Source organism: Cetorhinus maximus, chromosome 24, assembly GCF_964194155.1.
Source record: "Cetorhinus maximus chromosome 24, sCetMax3.hap1.1, whole genome shotgun sequence".
Lineage (NCBI taxonomy): Eukaryota > Metazoa > Chordata > Chondrichthyes > Lamniformes > Cetorhinidae > Cetorhinus > Cetorhinus maximus.
In genome coordinates, this window is record NC_135902.1 from 10,075,981 (window position 1) to 10,096,722 (window position 20,742).

The 20,742-nt window shown below is 42.0% G+C and overlaps 1 protein-coding gene across 4 annotated transcripts in view; it reads left to right on the forward strand.

The window, feature by feature from the left end:
- Positions 1-20,742, forward strand: part of LOC144699633 (dual specificity mitogen-activated protein kinase kinase 4-like) — a 155,697-nt gene that overhangs the window by 64,700 nt on the left and 70,255 nt on the right. For all 4 annotated transcript variants that reach the window (XM_078570718.1, XM_078570719.1, XM_078570720.1 and 1 more), the window contains one exon: positions 3,917-4,022. In XM_078570718.1, coding sequence (XP_078426844.1) covers positions 3,917-4,022 — 106 coding nt within the window. The remainder of the gene's footprint in view (positions 1-3,916; positions 4,023-20,742) is intronic.

Consider the following 20,742-nt stretch of genomic DNA (forward strand, 5'->3'; position numbering starts at 1 on the left):
CCCATCCAACAGGATCCATCATCACCTTTTACTGCAGGGCCTTAAGGATGTTACATGCGGACCACTGCCTAATGGACTTGTGGTCAAAGGTGTTTTTCTATCTAAAGCTTTCCACGAGCGATAGGTGGAGTGGCACAGTCCAACTGAATGGAGTGCTCTGTGGCAACATATTCAACCCTTCCTGACTCCAGATTTGACGGGAAAGTTTTCCAATTCCCACTCATTGATTGAAACTGCGCTTCTGATGTCCAGTTGTAGATTTCATCTCCAAATCCCATTTTGGAGAGCACATCCATCATGTAGGCGTGAGATGTTGTGTCAAAGGCCCACTCCTAGTCCAGGGTGATGGTGTCCATTGCCCTGTTCCACACATAGCCTTGCGCTGCTCAAGGATATGATCACCTATCAGAGATCTTCCTGCCAGGTGCAGCACAAGTCTGGTCAGGGTGGATCACGAACTCGAGAGCAGACTTGACTCAATTGCCAGTGACCTAGGGCAGAATTTTGTAGTCCATGTTGAGCAGTGAAACAGTTTGACAATTTCTGATTTTCCCCTTCCACTTGTAGATGAGGGTGATGATGCCTTTCCTCATGGATTTTGACATGTTGCCAGCAAGAAACATACTCTTGTACACTTGCAGCAGTTCTGGGCTGGTCCAGTCTGAGTGAAATGCAACTTCACTGGTAAGCTGTTGCTTCCAGGAGTTTTATTTGTCTCAAAGGACCTGAAGGCCTTTGTCAGCTCATCCAGAGTTGGAGTTTTGTCCAGACTCCCACTCTCCCATGTACTGTCATCTAAGACTTCCATGATAGAGGACAGGAATATCTGGGAGGCTGTGCTGCCTGTGGTCTTCGTGTTGTACAGTCCGGCATAAAATGGTTTGTAGTTCCTTAGTATGTCAGGCTGCAGTGAAGTTACAGAGCCATTGTCTTCCTTCAGGCTGCTGATCACACAGCTCTCTCTGTGTACCTTTTGGAAGAAGAAACATGACCACTATTCTCCTACTCCATCGAGCGGGCTCTGGTCCAGAAGTTGATCGTGGAGGCCTCCACAGCAAAGTGTGAAGCCTGCTGGCTCTTCACCTTTGGGAGATCCCCCTTGACCTCCACCCTGAGAGTAGGAGCAGATTCTACATGTTTTTTTGAATTTGGGAAATTTGGAGATAGTGAAGTTGCCGCCAGATTGATGACCCATCACATAAAGTATCCAACCAGTGGTGTCATTTCGTGACTTATTCTGATTCTAGGGTGGCACTTGGGCTGGCCTGAAGTTGTAGCTCCGACTTTACAGTGCAGCTGTTTTAGAAGCATGGCCGAACCTAGCAGGGATCGAAGACTTGATTTTGCATAGTTCCGAGCAACTGAGGGAATTGGTGGCGTTTTACTGATAATAGAATTGTGTAAATAATAATAAAAGTAAAATAATAAAATAAATAATAAGTCTTGTTACAACTGTACAGGGCATTGATGAGGCTGCACCTGGAGTAGTGTGTACAGTTTTGGTCCCCGTATTAAAGAAAGGATATACTGGCATTGGAAGCAGTTTAAAAGAGATTCACTAGGCTGATTCCTGGGATGAAGGGGTTAACTGATCAAGACCGGTTAAACAGGTTAGGCCTTTATTCATTAGAGTTTAGAAGAATGAGGGGTGATCTTATTGAAACGTAGAAGACCCTGGGAGGGCTTGATGTTTCCGCTAGTGGGGGAATCGCGAACTAGGGGACAGAGTTACAGAATAAGGGGACACTCATTTAAAACTGAGATGCGAAGGAATTTTTTTCTCTGAGCGTAGTGAATGTCTGGAATTCTCTACTGCAGAGAGTTGTGGAGGCTGGATCACAAAGTATTTAAAGAGGAGGTAGATTGATTTTTGAAATATCAGGGAGTTGAGGGCTATGAGGAGCTGGCATGAAAGAGGAGTTGAGGCCTGGGGCACATCAGCCATGACCTTATTGAATGGCTGGGCAGGCTTGAGGGGCCGAATGGCCTACTCCTATTTCTTATGTTCTTAAGTGAGTTCATCTGTTCTTCTATAAAAATAACAGCAAGAAGTAGTATATTTTGAATAAAATGTACACTGTTGGACTTGCCTTTCCCTTTAATAATGACATATCCCAAATAGCTTAGAATTGGTTAGTGTATAATTCAAGTTCACAAAATTTAGACTTCATTGGACTGAAGAAATACTGTTAAGTAATTTCATTGAAACCTGGTATTTTCAGTGTAATACTTGCAGCATCAACTTTTGTTTGTAGTGAGCATTCAAATTTTGTTTCCAGCTTCACATTCTGCAGTTTTCAGGTTAGTGTAGCCACAGATAAGTTAAAACAGAGTGGGTGTTTAGTTTCAGCTCAGCATTCAGGTAAAATTTAAAGGAAAAAATACTAGTGCTGTCATTAATAGATGTCTGTGGTAAACTGGGTGTGTAGCCCCATAATGTAATGGCAGTGGTCATATTATAATTATGGGTGTGGTAGCATTGTGGTTGTGTTACTGAACTAGTAATTTAGAAGCCTAGATGAGCAATCTAGCAATGAGAGTTCAAATCCCACCATGGCAAATGGTAAATTTAGATTGTTAATTTGTTTCTAGAATACAAAGCTACTGGTATCCATGTAAAAATCTACCTGGTTCTCTAGTGCCCTTTAGGGAAGGATTTCAACCATAGTGGCCTATATGTGACTTCATACCTGCAGTAATGTGATTGACTCTGAACTTTTTAAATTCATTCATGGGATATGAGCATCACTAGCTAGACCAGCATTTATTACCGATCCATAATGGTTTTTGCGAAACTGCACTCTGAAATGGCCTAGCCAGCCACTCAGTTGTATTAAAACCACCGCAGGAAAGACTAGTATGGACCGCAGCAGTTCAGGGAGGCAGCCCACCACCAACTTCCCAAGGGCAATGAGGGACGGGTGACGCCTATTCGGTTTGAATGAATTTTTTAAAAATCCAGTTTTGTCAGTACACTGTCACTCAAATTCAGATATAAATCTGTGCTGTTCAGTGACAAACCCAGTATTTCTTGACTGATTGTATTTCATCATTTCAAATCTATGTCAATGTAATGCATGACTTTCTCCAATAGCAAAATAAGCATGTTCCTTAAAGTGTCTGTTTTCTTCTTGTGGGATTTAGCGAATATGTATAAACATGTAGGGAAAACGTAACTCATTTCTACAATCGGAAAATCTTTGTTAGTTCATTTGAAGCCAGCCTCATTTTCTCATACCAAATGAAATCTTGCTATGGCCAGTATTTTGTCCTCAGCAACAAATAGCCATGGCTTTTGCTCTGAGGAATTGAGCCATACATAGCAGGTCCAGATTCATTTCCTAGTCTGTGCAGTTAACTAAACTCAGCTGGGTTAATGAAATTAACACGATAATCAGCCTGCATGCCCTTGGTCAGGGAGGAGAAAATTCAGCTGGGCTGCCCATCCCTGATCACTATCTGGCAAACTCTATTGGGTGGGAGGTTTGGTGTTGATGACAAGACAATTGTGCTCAGCTGCTTCCCGGAAGCTCTCATCTGCTTTGAAAATCTGTTTGCTAAGTTATAATTGTCTTACTGTACAAAGTACAGTGTGATATTGTTTTGCAATCTTGCACAAAATCTGTCATGAGACATTTGTTGCTGAAGTCTGTCACAGAAAAGGCAGCAGTAGAGTGAAATTGTATCCCTAAAAAAAGGGAAGTTTAATTCCATTTACAAAAAAGCAGTCCTCATTTTCCTCCAATTGGTGTACTACATCACATTATAAACAAAATACTTAAATTAATTACAGAATTGTGGAATTGAATAGATCTATTTTTTGAGCAAAGGTACAGTATCGAGGACCTAGTTCTAGTGGATGGTACGATTTAACATATCTTTTCTGTTTCCTTGTTTCTCATTGTTTTTTAAACAGTTAAACGTAAAGCATTGAAGTTGAATTTTGCCAACCCAGCCATCAAGACAACAGCAAGGCTTCCACTAAATCCAACAGGAGGAGTTCACTTTCAGAACCCACACATGTGAGTGGAGATTTGTAGTTTTACAATTTAAAGCATCCATTAAGATCGGTAATGTACGCACCTAACAAATACTGGAGCATTGTTGTCAAACCCTTTTTTATAACCAGCAGAAAAGATGGGTCTGTCCATGGTCTCCATAAGTATTTTTCTCTGCTCAATCTGTAGAGGTGATTCGTAGTACAACCTGAGAATCCTTGCTCCTATTGATTAGATGCCTTACTTTTCACTCAGTGCTGTGCTTGATGACCAGATGAAGATCAGCAATTTGTATTGTGGGGCTGCCATGACTGGGATTTAAGTGCTTTAGATTATTTTCTGTTGCCAGAGCACTGCTGAATAATATTCTGTAGTAGTAAATCTATGAATTAGTTTTCAATGTAATTGAAACTGAGAATCATGGCATGAATTATCATTTATAATTTAGAATTCTCTGTAAAAATATTGAATATTTTCAACTTCTTGTTTTGTTATATAGATGTTATATGGCCGAAGTTGATTGTTACAGATTTCTATCCGCATGTATTCTATTTTATAACACAGTAAATACTTGGATGAAAAAGTTTTAAAGAAGCATCAACAGTTTTCTTTTGGAGCATGGAGCAACAGCTGATTTTTGGACTGGTGTTCTAGCAGACATCAAGTCCCATTAGTGGGAGACTAACTCACTTTATAACAAAACTTTTCAGATTCTCCAAATACTAGATCATGCCATCTTGTCCCATGATCAATGCCCTCAAATCGATGAGTCATGAGCTATTTCATTATTTTTCAATTAATATCTTTGTTTTGGAAGCTTACTTTCTAGACATGGAGGTAGTAAGTAAGTAATACCTTGCATAGGTACCCATTTTTAAGAATTGAACAAAATTTCTATTAAACAGTGCATTTTTTAGCTCTAAATAGTTAAGTGCTTCACTTCCAATCAGGTCAGAATTGAAGCCCTGGTTAGTTTCCATTAATTCCATGGACTTTGAGTGGTGTTGAGAGTTACGTTCTGAGGAGGCAGGCAGCCCTTTCTAATAGAAGTGCAGTTCCTGCCATCATCTTAAAATCGTGTTGAGAGCAGACATGGGCAGCCATGGACCCTAACCTTCTCAGGTGGTGACAGATAGTGACAGGCAGCTCAATAAAAAAAAAATTGAGGGTAAAGAAAGGGAATTGGTTTTGCATGTGTGTAGATATGTTATGAAGCTACTGAACTTGATCATTGTATAAAATGTTCCAAAAGAAGCGTATTCTAAATCAGGCCTTATTGGAAAACTGACTACTCAATAATGGCATGTATTTTCTGAGTTGTCTTATGCACAGCTTAATTAACACCAAAACTTTGTATGTAAAATTAACTTTTCAATGTATTGGCTTATGTCGTATTGACATGCTATGCAATGTGACAGGCATAATAAATCTCTTGTAACAATTGTTTATTTCACAGAACTTGTAACTATTGCATATCTTAATGTCATTTTGATTTATGGAAGTGTGCACAACCTTGCATGAAACCTGGTTATATTGAAGTAAAATTTATTCCAGGATTCAGCTGGTGAAGTTGTGGGCAGATGTTCGGTTCAATACATTGATAACCCAATTTTCGTAACATGTATATATCTTCAAACATTTTCTGAGGCCCTGAGAGAAGTCTAACTATATTGAAGAATAATTTAGACCTGGACTTGCATATGCAGGGCATAATTTCAAAACCTGCAGATGGCATGAAAGTCAGAATACTAGTAAACAGTGGAGAGTGTAGCCGCAGACTTCAGGAGTACATGGGCAGATACATCTCAGATAAAATTTAATTCAGCGAAGCGAGGTTAGTGTATTTTGGAAGCGACAATTGGGGGGGGAGGCAGTATTAACTAAATGGTACAAATTTACAGGGGAGACAGGAACAGAGGGTTCGAGGGGTATATGTAGGCAAATCTTTGACGGTAGTGGGACAAATTAAGAAGGCTGTTGACAAAATAAAGGACCCTTGGCTTTATGAATAGAGGTATAGAGTACAAAAGCAAGGAAGTTATGATTAAGCTTCTTAAATCACTGGTTAAGCCTCAGCTGGAGTATTGCATCCAGCTTTGGGCGCTACACTTTAGGGAGAATGTCAAGGCCATGAAGAAGGGGCAGAGGGGGTCTTCAGTTACATGTAGACAAACTTGAATCTGGAAATTTTCTTTATTTGAAAGATCAAACAGCGCTTTTTTAGAAATTTGTTTGTGTTGATGTATCATTCGGTTTCCTTGAGTCTCTCCATGGCACATTTAACTTATGCGAGATGAGGCTTGATGGTGGCCTGATATATGGCACGCACACATCTTAGCTTGCTGACGGGAAGCTGAGTGTTTCTCTTTTCTCAATGTACAGTTTACATATTTTTTTTTAAATGCAAACGAGAATTATCCATCTTGAAGTTTGAAAAAATGTTTGTGTAAGTGTGGTCATATTGGTCTAGTATCTCGTAATGTGGTCCAGTCCATTGAGAATCCCAAATCAAAATTTACATTTCTGTTCAGCATTGTTTTAAGTTAGCTTTTAACAATAATTTCCATTGGGTTCAAAAACTAAATGTTACAGCACTAACAATTACCACTTTGTTTTTCGTTAGTCTGTTAGATTTTACACTGATATTTTCTGCAGGGCTAGGCCTACCCAAAAACAAGGCCTGGACCTTGGATATTTGGAACTTCCAGCTCCTGTGGACAAAGACTTCATATCATTTGGAAATCAAATGGACAAGGTTTGTTTGGGATAAAAACAGTGCTGGATATGTTTGGGATTACATAGAAAACATGGCATTCTGGAACCAGTTATTATACTTGATGATTCATTTCAATTACATTTGTATTTTTGCCCTGGCCGGCAGTACAGCCTTAATTATATATAACCACCTGACTTGGAGAGAGTGAGGGACACAGCATTTGGCCTGTGGTGTGTCTCAGCTATGTTGGAAGAGAAATACATACAGTTTGCAATTAATTGCTACTGGATATCAATTGAGCACTTGATTTACAAAATACATATGAATGTTTGTGTGAAGTGAGTATTGTACACATCTCCCTTCTGACTAATGCAAATGCATATGGCTGCTTGCCTGTATTTGTTTGGTTCTGCAGTTTCAGATTTTATAATACAGATCTTTTGAATATTTGTCAGTACTGTATGCCGCCTGTATGATGCTTAATTTCTCCAAATACTTTATTGTAATAGACAATAGAATTGTCAAACTTGGTTACAATTTTGTTGGATTTCTGTTCTAATTTCCTGTCTTAAGTGAATATAACAGAGGTAATAATTATCTAAACTCCCATGTGTGAATAAGATTATGCTGTCATGCACTGGGCTGAGGGAGTGAGGTGGGGTGAAATGAGATGAGATAAGTGAGGAAAGTGTCTTGTGACATTAATCTCTTATGCTGCAATTTAAATTGAGTTTCACTTGGTTCAAGAAGTGACAGTGTGGAACTTGATTCCACTTTTTTTCTTACAGAATAATTGAATTTTGTAGCATAGCTAGAGGCCATTCAGTCCATTGTGTTTGTGTTGACTTGAGGGAGCTGTTGATATTTATTCACTTCTCTTAAAGTTACGAATTCTGCTTTTACCACTTTCTGCTTTAACATTGTGTATAAAAAAAACTTCATTCATCTAGTGCTGATCTTGAACTTTGTTACCGATTTATGAGTGGAAATAGTGTTTACCTTACGAGTCCCTCAATTTTGAAGATTTTTTTTGTCAGGTCTCCTCTTATCCTTTCATTGCTCTAATGAAAGGAACTCCTATTCTCTTATGTGCCCACATAACGAACACACTTGTCCCTGCTGTCACTTTAGTAAATCTCCTGCACACTACATAGCCAAAACGGGACATGTTCTAACTGCAGCCTGACCAGTGATTAGTAAAGGTTTATCATTATCTCTGTTTGGGATCCCTTGTATTTTTTAAAAGATTATCAGCATGTCCAGCCACTTTTAAAGATTTACGATGGCGGAGGCAATGACGATGTGATATTGTCGCTGGACTAGTAATTGAGAGACCCAGGGTAATGCTCCTGGGGACCCGGGTTCGAATCCTGTCATGGCAGATGGTGGAATTTGAATTCAATAAAATCTGGAATTAAAAGTCTAATGATGACCATGGAATTGTTATAAAAACCCATCTAGTTCACTAATGTCCTTTAGGAAAGGAAATCTGCCTTCCTTACATGGTTTGGCCTGCATGTGACTCCAGGTCACAACAATGTGGTTGAGTCTTAAATGCTCTCCGAAATGACTTAGCAAGCCACTCAGTTGTATCAAACCACTACAAAGTCACAAAAAAGGAATGAAACCAGACAGACCACCCGACATCGACCTAGGCACAGAATCATATCTTACAGATAATATCCCAGACACCACCATCACCATCCCTTGGTATGTCTTGTCCCACCGGCAGAGGTGGCGGCATAGTGGTAATACAGTCGGGAGGGAGCTGCCCTGGGAGTCCTCAACATTGACTCCGGACCCCATGAAGTCTCATGACATCAGGTCAAACATGGACAAGGAAACCTCCTGCTGATTACCACATACCGCCCTCCTTTAGCTGATGAACACCACTTGAAGGAAGCACTCCAGGTGGCAAGGGCGCAGAATGTACTCTGGGTGGGGGGCTTCAATGTCCATCGCCAAGAGTGGCTCAATAACACCATTACTGACCGAGCTGGCCGAGTCCTAAAGGACATTGCTGCTAGACTGGGTCTGCGGAAGGTGGTGAGGGAACCAAAAAGAGGGAAAAACATACTTGACCTCATCCTCGCCAACCTGCCTGCCACAGATGCATCTGTCCATGGCAGTATCAGGAGGAGTGACCACCGCACAGTTGTTGTGGAGACGAAATCCCACCTTCACATTGAGGATACCCTCCATTGTGCTGTGTGGCACTACCACTATGCTAAATGGGATAGATTTCCAACAGATCAAGCAACGCAAGACTGGGCATCCATGAGGCGCTGTGGGCCATCCGCAACAGCAGAGTTGCACTCTAACACAATCTGTAACCTCATGGCCCGGCATCCCCCACTCTACCTTACCATCAAGCTAGGGGATCAACCCTGGTTCAATGAAGGGTGCAGGAGGGCATGCCAGGAGCAGCACAACGCATACCTAAAAATGAGGTGTCAACCTGGTGAAACTATAACACAGGAATACTTGTGTGCCAAAAACAGCATAAGCAGTAACTAATGACAGAGCTAAACGATTCCACAATCAACAGATCAGATCCAAGCTCTGCAGTCCTGCCACATTCAGTCGTGAATGGTGGTGGACAATTAAGCAACTCTCTGGAGGAGGAGGCTCCACAAATATCCCCATCCTCAATGATGGAGGAGCCCTGCACATAAGTGCAAAAGATAAGGCTGAAGCACTTGCTACAATCTTCAGCCAGAAGTACCGAGTGAATGATCCATCTCGGCCTCCTCCGGAGGTCCCCAGCATCACAGATGCCAGTCTTCAGACAATTCGAGTCACTCTGCGTGATATCAAGAAACGGCTGAAGGCACTGGATACTGCAAAGACTATTGGTCCTGACAATATTCCGGTAATAGCACTGAAGATTTGTGCTCCTGAACTAGCCAAGCTGTTCCAGTACAGCTACAACACTGGCATTTACCTGGTTGTGTGGAAAATTGCCCAGGTATGCCCTGTCCACTAAAAGCATGACAAATCCAACCTGGTTAATTATCACCCCATCAGTCTAATCTCATCAGTAAAGTAATGGAAGGGGCCATCAACAGTGCTATCAGGTGGCACTTGCTTAGCAATAACCTGCTCACTGATGCCCAGTTTAGGTTCTGCCAGGGCCACTCAGCTCCTGACCTCATTACAGTCATGGTTCAAACATGGACAAAAGAGCTGAATTCCCAAGGTGAGGTGAGATTGACTGCTCTTGACATCAAGGCTGCATTGGACCTAGTGTGGCATCAGGGAGCCCTAGTAAAACTGGAGTCAATGAGAATCAGAGTAAAACTCTCCACTGGTTGGAGTCATACCCAGCACAAAGGAAGATGGTTGTGGTTCTTGGAGATCAGTCATATCAGCTCCAGGACACCACTGCAGGCGTTCCTCAGGGTAGTGTCATCAGCCGAATCATCTTCAGCTGTTTCATCAATGATCCTTCTTTCCATCATAAGGTCAGAAGTGGTGATGTTCGCTGGTGATTGCATAATGTTTAGCACCATTCGTGACTCCTCAGATACTGAAGCAGCCCATGTCCAAATGCAGCAAGACCTGGACAATATCCAGGCTTGGGCTGACGAGTGGCAAGTAACATTCATGCCACACAAATGCCAGACAATGACCATCTCCAACAAGAGAGAATGCCACCATTTCTCCATGAAGTTCAATGGCATTACCAACACTGAATCCCTATTATCAACATCCTGGAGGTTACCATTGACCAGAAACTGAACTGGACTAGCCATATAAATACTATGGTGACAAGACCAGGTCAGAGGCTAGGAATCCTGTGACGTGTAACTTGCCTCCTGACTCCCCAAAGCCTTTCCACCATCTACAAGGTGCAAGTCAGGAGTGTGATGGAATACTCCCCACTTGCCTGGATGAGTGCAGCTCCCATAACACTCAAGAAGCTTGGCACTGTCCAGGGCAAAGCAATCCTGCTTGATTGGCATCACATTCACAAACATTCACCCCCTCCACCACTGACTCACAGTAGCAGCAGTGTGTACTATCTACAAGATACACTGCAGAAATTCACCAAGGCTCCTTCGACAGCACCTTCCAACCCACGACCACTACCATCTAGAAGCACACGGGCAGCAGATGGATGGGAACGCCACCACCTGCAAGTTCCCCTCCAAGCCTTTCATCATTCTGACTTGGAAATATATCGCCATTTCTTCACTGTTGGAACCCCCTTCCTAACAGCACTGTGGGTGTGCCTACGCCACATGGACTGTAGCGGTTCAAGAAGGCAGCTCACCACCACCTTCTCAAGGGCAACTCAGGATGGGCAATAAATGCTGGCCCAGCCAATGAAGCCCACATCCCGTGAATGAATTTTTAAAAAAATTCCTAAAACACCTGTTTTTAAAATCCTAACCTTTACTGTATGAACACTCTCTCCTTACTTTGAAAATGCAGTACCCTGTATTCTTCACTAAATTTTACCTGATATCTACTTGTCCAATCTATTAACCTATGCCCTCTTTTTTTTTTCTTAAACTTTTTATCAAACAGAGATTTTACTCTGATGTGCCAATAGTACTTGAGAGTCCAGGAAAAGCATTCACCAAACACCTTTTCTTCCCATCACTTAACAAGTTAGTGAATTTGATAGTGGTTGCACTTTTGCACTTGGGCCAACAATCTCTCATTGGCATTATAATGTAGATATGTGGATAATCTTGCTTTCATCAAGTTAAGCAGCATCTGTGAAGAGAAACATAGGGTTAACATTTCAGGTTGAACTCATTCTGATGAAACTATACCAAAACAGCCCTAACTAAAGTAACAAATTGCATAATATATGATTGTGCCTCAGGTAACTTACCCCTCCTAGTCTTTCTTGACCTGCCTGCAGCCTTTGACATGGTTGACTTTATCATCCTCCAATGTCTCTGCACCGGGAGAGTTGCCTGCAGCAGTTGCCTGGTTCCATTCTTACCAATCTAATTGTAGTTAGATTATTATTTGGGATGGCTTCACTTCTCCACTCCGCAGTTACCCTCTGTAAACTTGTGCTCATCCAAAAATCTGCTGCCTGTATCTTAACTCAGACCAAGTCCTGTTCATTCAACACCCTTGTGCTTACTGACCCGAATTGGCTCCCAGATAAGCAATGGCCCCGTTTTCAAATTCTCATCTTTATGTTTAGCCCCTTCCAGCACCTGGTCTCTCAACCTTATAATGTCCTCCAGCCCCACAACCTTCCAAGAGATTTGCATTCATCTAATTCTGGTCTCTTGGGCACCCCTGAATTTACTTGTCACCATCAATTAGAATATGAGAATAAACCAAGAAATATAAAAACAAGGTACTTAGAGCTTCTGCAAGTATGTAAAAAGGAAAAGTAGCTAAAGTAAACATTGATTCCTTGGAGGATGAGACTGGGGAATTAATAATGGGAAACAGGGAAATGACAGAGACTTTGAACAAGTATTCTGTATCTGTCTTCATGGTAGAAGATGCAAAAAACATCTCAAGAATAGTTGAAAATCAAGGGGCTGAAGAGAGGGAGGAACTTAAAACATTCACTATCACTAAAGAAAAAGTTCTAGGCAAACTAATGGGACTAAAGACTGACAAGTCTCCTGGACCTGATGGCCTACATCCTCGAGTCTTAAAAGAATTGGCTGCATATATATAGTGAATGCATTGGTTGTAATCTTCCAAAATTCCTTAGATTCTGGGAAATCGCTAGTGGATTGGAAAATCACAAATGTAGCACCTCTGTTCAAGAAAGGACGGAAACAGAAAAGAGCCAGTTAGCCAAACATCTGTCATTGGGAAAATGCTGGAACCCATTATTAAAGAAGTAATGACAGGACATTTGGAAAATCATAATACAATTACAGAGTCAGTATGTTTTTGTGAAAGGGAAGTCATGTTTGACAAATGTATTAGAGCTCTTTGAGGATGCAACCAGCAGGGTGGGTAAAAGAGAACAAGTAGGTATAGTGTATTTGGATTTCCAAAAGGCATTCAAAGAGGCGCCACACTAAAGGTGCCACATAAGGTAAGAGCTCATGGTGTTGGGGGTAATATGCATGGATAGAGGATTGGCCAACTAACAGGAAACCGAGTAAGGATAAATGGGCCATTTTCAGGTTGACAAGCTGTTAACCAGTGGGGTGCCACAGAGATCAGTGTTGGGGCCTTAACTGTTTACAACCTATATTAAAGACCTGGATGAAGGGATTGAGTGGATTGTAGCCAAATTTGCTGACGATACAGAAATAGGTAGGAAAGTAACTGCAAAGGGATAGAGGGAGGTTAAGTAAGTGGGCAAAAGTTTGGCAGATGGAGTTTATTGTGGGAACAATGTGAAGTTGTCCACTTTGGCAGGAAAAATAGAAAAGTAGAATGTTTTTTCAATTGAGAGAGACTGCAGAATGCTGCAATACAGAGGGATCTGGCTATCCTTGTAGATGAATCACGCAAGGTTAGCATGCAGATACAGCAAGTAATTCAGAAGACAAATGGAATTTGCCTTTATTGCAAGGGAGATGGAACATAAAAGCACGGAGGTCTTGCTGCAACTGTACAGGGTATTGGTGAGATCAAACCAAGAGTGGTGTGTACTGTTTTGTTCATATTTAAGGAGGAATATACTTTGGAGGCAGCTCAGAAAAGATTCACTAGATTGATTCCTTGGATGAAGGAGTTGCCTTAGGAGAAATTAAGGGGGTTGGGCCTATACTCGTTGGAGTTTAGAAGAATGAGACAATCGTATTGAAACAAAATATTCTGAGGGTCTTGACAGGGTAGATATTGAGAGAATGTTTTCCTTCGTGGGGGCATCCAGAACTAGGGGGTACAGTTTGAAAATAAGAGGTTTCCCATTTAAGGCAGAGATCAGAAGGAATTTCTTCGCTCAGGGTTGTTAATCTTAGGAATTCCCTACCCCAGAGAACAGTGGAGCCTGGGTCATTGGTATATATTCATGGTTGAGTAAGAAAGAATCAGAGAATGAGCCATCAACTAAAACACAGAACAAGTGAAGAGGTCACTCAGTAGAGCACATACTCCCTCCATGTTGTAAACTCAACGTTATTACAATTGTGTAGCTCGTCCTTGAGGCCTTTCCTCCCTAGTTGATGCTCTGTAACTACAAAGCTGAAAAATGAAATCTTATTAAGAGCTTCCATTTCACTTAGGAGGCATCAGGACAATCCACATCCAACAACCTGCTCTGAACACTCCACTCACAGAGCTACGACAGATTTCACCACAGCAGCTGAGGTAATCCACAGCATTCTAAAATAATCAACAGCATTCTAGATGAAACAATCCATAACATTCTTAAAAAAAAAGTCAATTTGCCCTGTGTCCCAATGTTAACAGATCCTTTTTAAAAATTTCAGTATCCAAATCTGGATCCACATCTTCACCAAAAACTGATCAGTTCTTCTTTGGGTTATACCTTATCTGTGTACCAAGTTTTGTTGAAATCCATCGATTAGTTTTTGAGATATATTGTTTACAAACAGACTAATAGTCCCCTTCAGTGGCCGATGTAATAACAATAGTGACTATTTTAAAATTACATTGTACATGACGTGCTTTGGGATATCCTTGGGAATGTGTTGAGACCCTAAGTTTCCTTAAAATTCATGCCTCTAGCTTTAAGGTGGGCATGTAATTTTATATTTGAAAATGCTCATACTCCAATTTTGAATTCCTTGTTCTTCCCTAACATTCATTATACTATAACCATTTTTTTGCATTTACAGGTATTTAATTGGCTTGCAGCATATATGCTATGTATATCAATTTCTCACACTTTTTCCCCAGTTTTTTGATTGGGTGCACCTTGTATGTATAAACAAATAACCTACAGTTTGTGTTCTGTGTCCAATTTTGGTCTCCTTACTTTAGGAAGGATATACTTGCATTAGAAGCAGTTCAGAGAGGGTTCACTAGGCTAATTGCTGGGCTGAAGGGATTGCCTTATGAGGAAGGGTTGAGCTTATACTCATTGGAGTTTAGCTGAATGAGAGGTGATCTTACTGAAACATATAAGATTCTGAGTGGGTTTGACAGGGTAGTAACAGAGAAAATCTTTCCCCTCGTGAGGGAATGTAGAGCTAGGCACATTTCAAAGATAACGCATCTCCCGTTTTAAGACAGATGAGTAATTTCTTTTCTCAGAGAGGGTCGTTAGTCTGGAATTTTCTTCCACAGATGGCAGCAGTGGGTGGGTCAGTGAATATATCAAGGCTGAGTTATGCAGATTTTTGATTGAGAAGAGAGTCCAGGGTTATGGGGAACAGGCAGGAAAGTGCAGTTAAGGCTACAATCAGACTAGATGATCTTGAATGGTTTAGGAGGCTTGATGAGTCAAATGGCCCACCCCTCCTGTTTCCTATGATCTTGGGTTGTTAAAAAGGCAGGGAACTTTTCTTTGAACTCCCTGAATGTGTTTCCATCTAGATCATGCACTGAAGTGCACTAGCATTTTTCAGGTTAAACTTCAGAAATAGCTTTGTTACAGGAATAATCCCAAACTAAGCTACTTGCATGAAAATAAAAAAAACGATTACTCTGGTCTCTTTATTACTTCTGTTGTTTCCCTCTTTTTATCTTTATTTTTTAAAATTTCGACTACTGATTCCTTTTCTCCCTCTAACTTTACGAAATCCAAAGCTAGCTTGTTTCCTTCTGTTCATGCAACCACACCCACTATTTTGGAAGTGGGAGCAGTTGAATTCTGCCTTCCATTGGCAATTTTTCAGCCAAAGACAAAGAGTTGAAGGTTATCCAAGTTGAATTCTAGATTTGATATTCTTAATTCTTTTTATAAAAGGGCTATCACCACCACAGTCCGACAGTATGCTTGCTCATACCACTTAAAATGGAAACAATCCATAAAACTTAAAATGACCATTCATCCAGCTTTGAGCTTGCTAAATTCTTTGTATTGCAATTAATAACATCATCAGGATTTAGTTGAAATGTCATGAGAGGAAGTCAGCTGATAACACTAAGGGTGCCTTCATTGAAATCAAGCTGAGAGCCTCCATTCAATAAAACTGTTCGAGCTGAAGAGAAACCTTGCGTGCATGTTAACAAGGAAATGAGCTGGATTGAAAGTATATGGGGCTGTCTATTACCTTTGCTATCATTTAATGGGCCTAGAGTGTTTTAGATACTTGATAAGGATTCTGATGTTATACAGTTGACAGTATGTGCATCTGAGGGTTTGCATTAAGCAATATTAAATTCAAGGTTTCATTTTTGACAGTACCTTAGTGCAGTTTTATGACTCGATCAGACTATGAATAATGTAAAAGTCTTATGTTTAGGGAGCATTCCAAAATATGTGCAACATTTTACATTCATTAATACACTGAGAAAAGGGTATAGCACATGTTAAAAAGGCTAATACATTGGCATGGGATTATAACACAATAGAAGAACACAATGGTAATTGTAGTAATTTGTACATAAATGACAAAGTAGTAAAACTTGATATACTTTTTGGTTAAAATATTCTCATCTTGTAGATTATGTTAATTAAAACTTGGGAGAATTGTAAATCATATGAGGTCTTCCTTCACTGCTTTGGAGGTGCTGCATTGGCAATGCTCTCAAGAAGCATTCAGGAAAACAACTCCCTAGGAAAGAGGAGGAGTGCCCACATCATGCCAGCCTGAGAATTGCTATGGAACCACTAACAATGGGAAGCCATGCTCTCAGGTATGGATGGCTCTGGAATCTTGCTGCGGCTGATTTGAAATTCCAGTCCTGCTGTTTCCTGTGAAATTGTTTATTAAGCATGAGAATGATCCTATATAGTGATTTCATCAATGTGGCTCAAACGTTTTTTATTCATTCATGGATGCGAGCTTTGCTGGCTACGCCAGCATTTATTGCCCACCCCGAGTTGCCCTTGAGAAGGTGGTGGTGAGCTGCCTTCTTGAACTGCTGCAGCCCATGTGGTGTAGGAACACCCAAAGTACTGTTAGGAAGGGAATTCCAGGATTTTGACCCAGCGACAGTGAAGGAACGGTGATATATTTTCAAGTCAGGATGGTGAGTGGCTTAGAGGGGAGTTTCGATGTGGTGTTCCCATCTGTCTGCTGCCCTTGTACTTCTAGATGGTAGTGGTCGTGGGTTTGGAAGGTGCTGTCGAAGGAGCCTTGGTGAATTTCTGCAGTGCATCTTGTAGATGGTTTACACTGCTGCCACTGTGCGTTGGTGGTGGAGGGAGTGAATGTTTGTGGATGTGGTGCCAATCAAGCAGGCTGCTTTGCCCTGGATGGTGCCAAGCTTCTTGAGTTTTGAGGGACCTGCACTCATCCAGGCAAGTGGGGAGTATTCCATCGCACTTCTGACTTGTGCCTTGTAGATGTGGACAGAATTGGGGAGTCAGGAGCTGAGTTACCCATTGCAGGTTTCCTAGCCCTCGACCTGTTCTTGTAACCACGGTATTTATATGGCTAGCCCAGTTCAGTTTCTGGTCAGTGGTAACTCCCAAGATGTTGATGGTGGGGGATTCAGTGATGGTAATGCCATTTAATGTCAAGGGGTCATGATTAGATTCTCTCTTGTTGGAGATGATCATTGCCTGGCACTTGGCGCGAATGTTACTTGCCACTTGTCAGCCCAATCCTGGATATTGTCTAGGCCTTGCTACATTTGGACATGGACTGCTTCAATATCTGAGGAATCGCGAATGGTGCTGAACATTGTGCAATCTTCAGCGAACATCCCCACTTCTGACCTTATGAAGGAAGGAAGGTCATTGATGAAGCAGCTGAAGATGGTTGGGTAGATGACACTACCTGAGGAATGCCTGCAGTGATGTCCTGGAGCTGAGATGACTGACCTCCAACAACCACAGCCGACTTCCTTTGTGCTAGGCATAACTCCAACCAGTGGAGAGTTTTTCCCCTGATTCTCATTGACTCTAGTTTTGCTAGGGCTCCTTGATGCCACACTCAGTCCAATTCGGCCTTGCTGTCAAGGTCACTTGACAGTCACTCTCACCTCACCTCAGGAATTCAGGTCTTTTGTCCATGTTTGAACCAAGACTGTAATGAGGTCAGGAGCTGAGTGGCTCTGGTGGAACCCAAATTGGGCGCCGGTGAGCAGATTATTGCTCAGCAAGTGCTGCTTGATAGCACTGTTGATGACCTCATCCATTATTTTACTGATGATCGAGGGTAGACTGATGGGCCGAGTTGGATTTGTCCTGCTTTTTGTGTGCAATGCGTACCTGAGCAATTTTCCACATAGCCGGGTAGATGCCAGTGTTGTAGCTGTACTGGAACAGCTTGGCTAGGGGTGCAGCAAGCTCTGGAGCACAAGTCTTTAGTACTGTTGCTGGGATCTTGTCAGGGCCCACAGCCTTTGTAGTGTCCATTGCCTTCAGCCGTTTGTTGATATCACGTGGAGTGAATCGTATTGTCTGAAGACTGACATCTGTGATGCTGGGGACTTCCAGAGGAGGCCGAGACGGATCATCCACTCGACACTTCTGGCTGAAGATTGTAGCAAATGCTTCAACCTTATGTTTAAGGACTGCTGCGATGGCAACAATTCATGTTCTAGTAAGTAAATTCTTAGGAATATTTTTGTACAAGATTTGGGATTTAGATTTTTTAAAAATAGCTTCTGGACTTCACTCGCGACACACTTGTCTTCAAACTCGGATGACAGTTCATCGATTTTCCATGCTGACTCCTCTTTACCTAAGCCAGTGTCATCTTACTGTACAATCTCTAACTCTGGACTCCTTCCTATTATCTCCTCTCTATTTCCTGTTTGCTATCAGGTTTTTATGTACCCTAATTACATAGTATGTCCATGTCAGACTATGTAATTTGAGCTTTCCCTGAGTCCATTCATGTGCACATTTTTGGCTGCCACTCCGAACCTGAGTCCATCACATTGTGACCTTTTTAATTTAATTTCTCATTAACCCTCTCTTCTATAGTCATGCCTCCTTTCATTTCTCTCCCCTCGGGTCCTCTGCCTTCCCAATTCCTGAACCCTTCAGTAGCCCTCGACCGTCCTGCTTTCTTGCAGCCACCCCAGGCTTGACTCCCTCTCAGATAAGCCTACAGCTTCCCCCTGTACCTCTCTTGGCATCCTCCAAAGGGTCATCAAGTTAATCAGAGCTGGATCATTACAAGCAGCACCTCCAATTGTTCCATCCCAACCTCTCATTGACCTTCCCACCCAGTGCACCCACCAACCTTGCCAATCTCCACCCTGTCCAACTTGGTCCTCCCACTGCTGAGCCTGTGGATTCTGCCCCCTCACCACCCCTCTACACATCTTCCTTCAGGATGTCCATTCGCTTGTGAACAAAGCCCTTGAAGCCTCTCCTTCTGACTGTTCCATGCTTTGCCTTGCCAATGCTGTCGCAGTGACAGTGTGATGCTTATCACCGGATCACACCTTGACCTGACCCCTACTACTCACACTTCCTCCTGCTCTGAGCACCTCACCTTGTTCCACCCCTCTCTCACTCATTCAAAATCATCGTGCTCTACCCACTTTGCAAGTACGATAACAATTTTCTTACCAAGATACCTTGACTGCTTTCCTCTCTTAGCATCTGAAACAAAGGCTTTTTCACCCTTGGTGATTTTAACCTCCATCTTTACTTGTCATGCTCTCTCTCCTCCAAGTTTGCTACCCTTTTATCTTCCCTGAATCTCTCCTTCCATGTAAAACCATCAGACTACTTACCCACTTTCCCATCATATCAACCACAGATAAAACCACCTCAGATTGCTTCCTTGTATCACTCTACACCCACAACCCCCTTCCATACCTCACCCCTCTCCTCAAAAAAAAAGCTCTGACCACTGTCTTTCCAAACTACCACCCCATCACCAACCTCCCTTTCTTTCCTCTTCACATTCCCTGAGCATGTTGTCACCTTGCAGATCAGTGCCCATTTCCCAGGAATTCTGTGATTAAATCCCTGCAATTAGGTTTCTGCCCCTATTACAGTACCAAAACAGCTCTCATCACAGTTACAAATTGCATTGTCTGTGACTGTGACAAAGGGGAACTTTCCCACTTCATCTTTGTCATCCAGTCTGCAGCCTTTAACACAGTTGACCACAACATCCTCCTCCATCACCTTTGCACAGTCATCCAGCTGGGTGGGATTGTTATTGTGTGGTTCCATTCTTCCCTATCTAATCATTTCCAGTGTGCCAGTTGCAATGGCTTCTCTCCCTGTTCCTGTACTGTTGGCTCTGTGACCCTCAAAGATCTATCCTTGGACGCCTCCTTTTTATCATCTACTTCTCCCCATTGGTGACATCATCAGAAAGCATGATATTAGTTTTCACATTGTCACTGAGAACACCCAGCTCTGTCTCACCACCACCTCAACCACTCCACGGTTGCTGAATTATAAAGCTATTTTATCGATATCAAGTAGCGGATGAGCAAATATTTCCTGTGATTTAATATTGGGAATACTGAAGCCATTGTTTTCGGCTCCCATTACAAACTTCTTCCCAAGCTACTGACTCCATCATCCATTCTGGAAAAAGTCTGAGACTAAACCAGTCTGTTTGCAACCTTGGTGCCATATTTTACCCCAAGATGAGCTTCCAACTATACATTACCACCATCGCTAAGATCGCATATTTCCACCTCTAACATCACTCAACTTCATGTGCTGCTGAAAATTTCATTCACGCCTTTGTTATATCTAGACTAGCCTATTCCAGTGCAATGCTGGTTGGTCTCCCACATTGTATCTCCCCCCCCCCCCCCCACCCCACAAAACATGAGCTCATCCAAAACTCTATTGCCTGTGTCTTAACTCACCAAGTGCTGTTTACCCATCACCCCTGTGCTTGCTGACCTATGTTGGCTCCTGGTCAAGCAATTTCTTGATTTTAAAATTTTCATCCTTGATTTCAAACTCCTCCATGGCTTTGCCCCTCCCTATTTGGGGAATCGCCTCCAGCCCCCACAACCCTCCGAGACATCTGCGCTTTAATTCTGGCCTCTTGTGATTCCCCGACTTAAACGGCT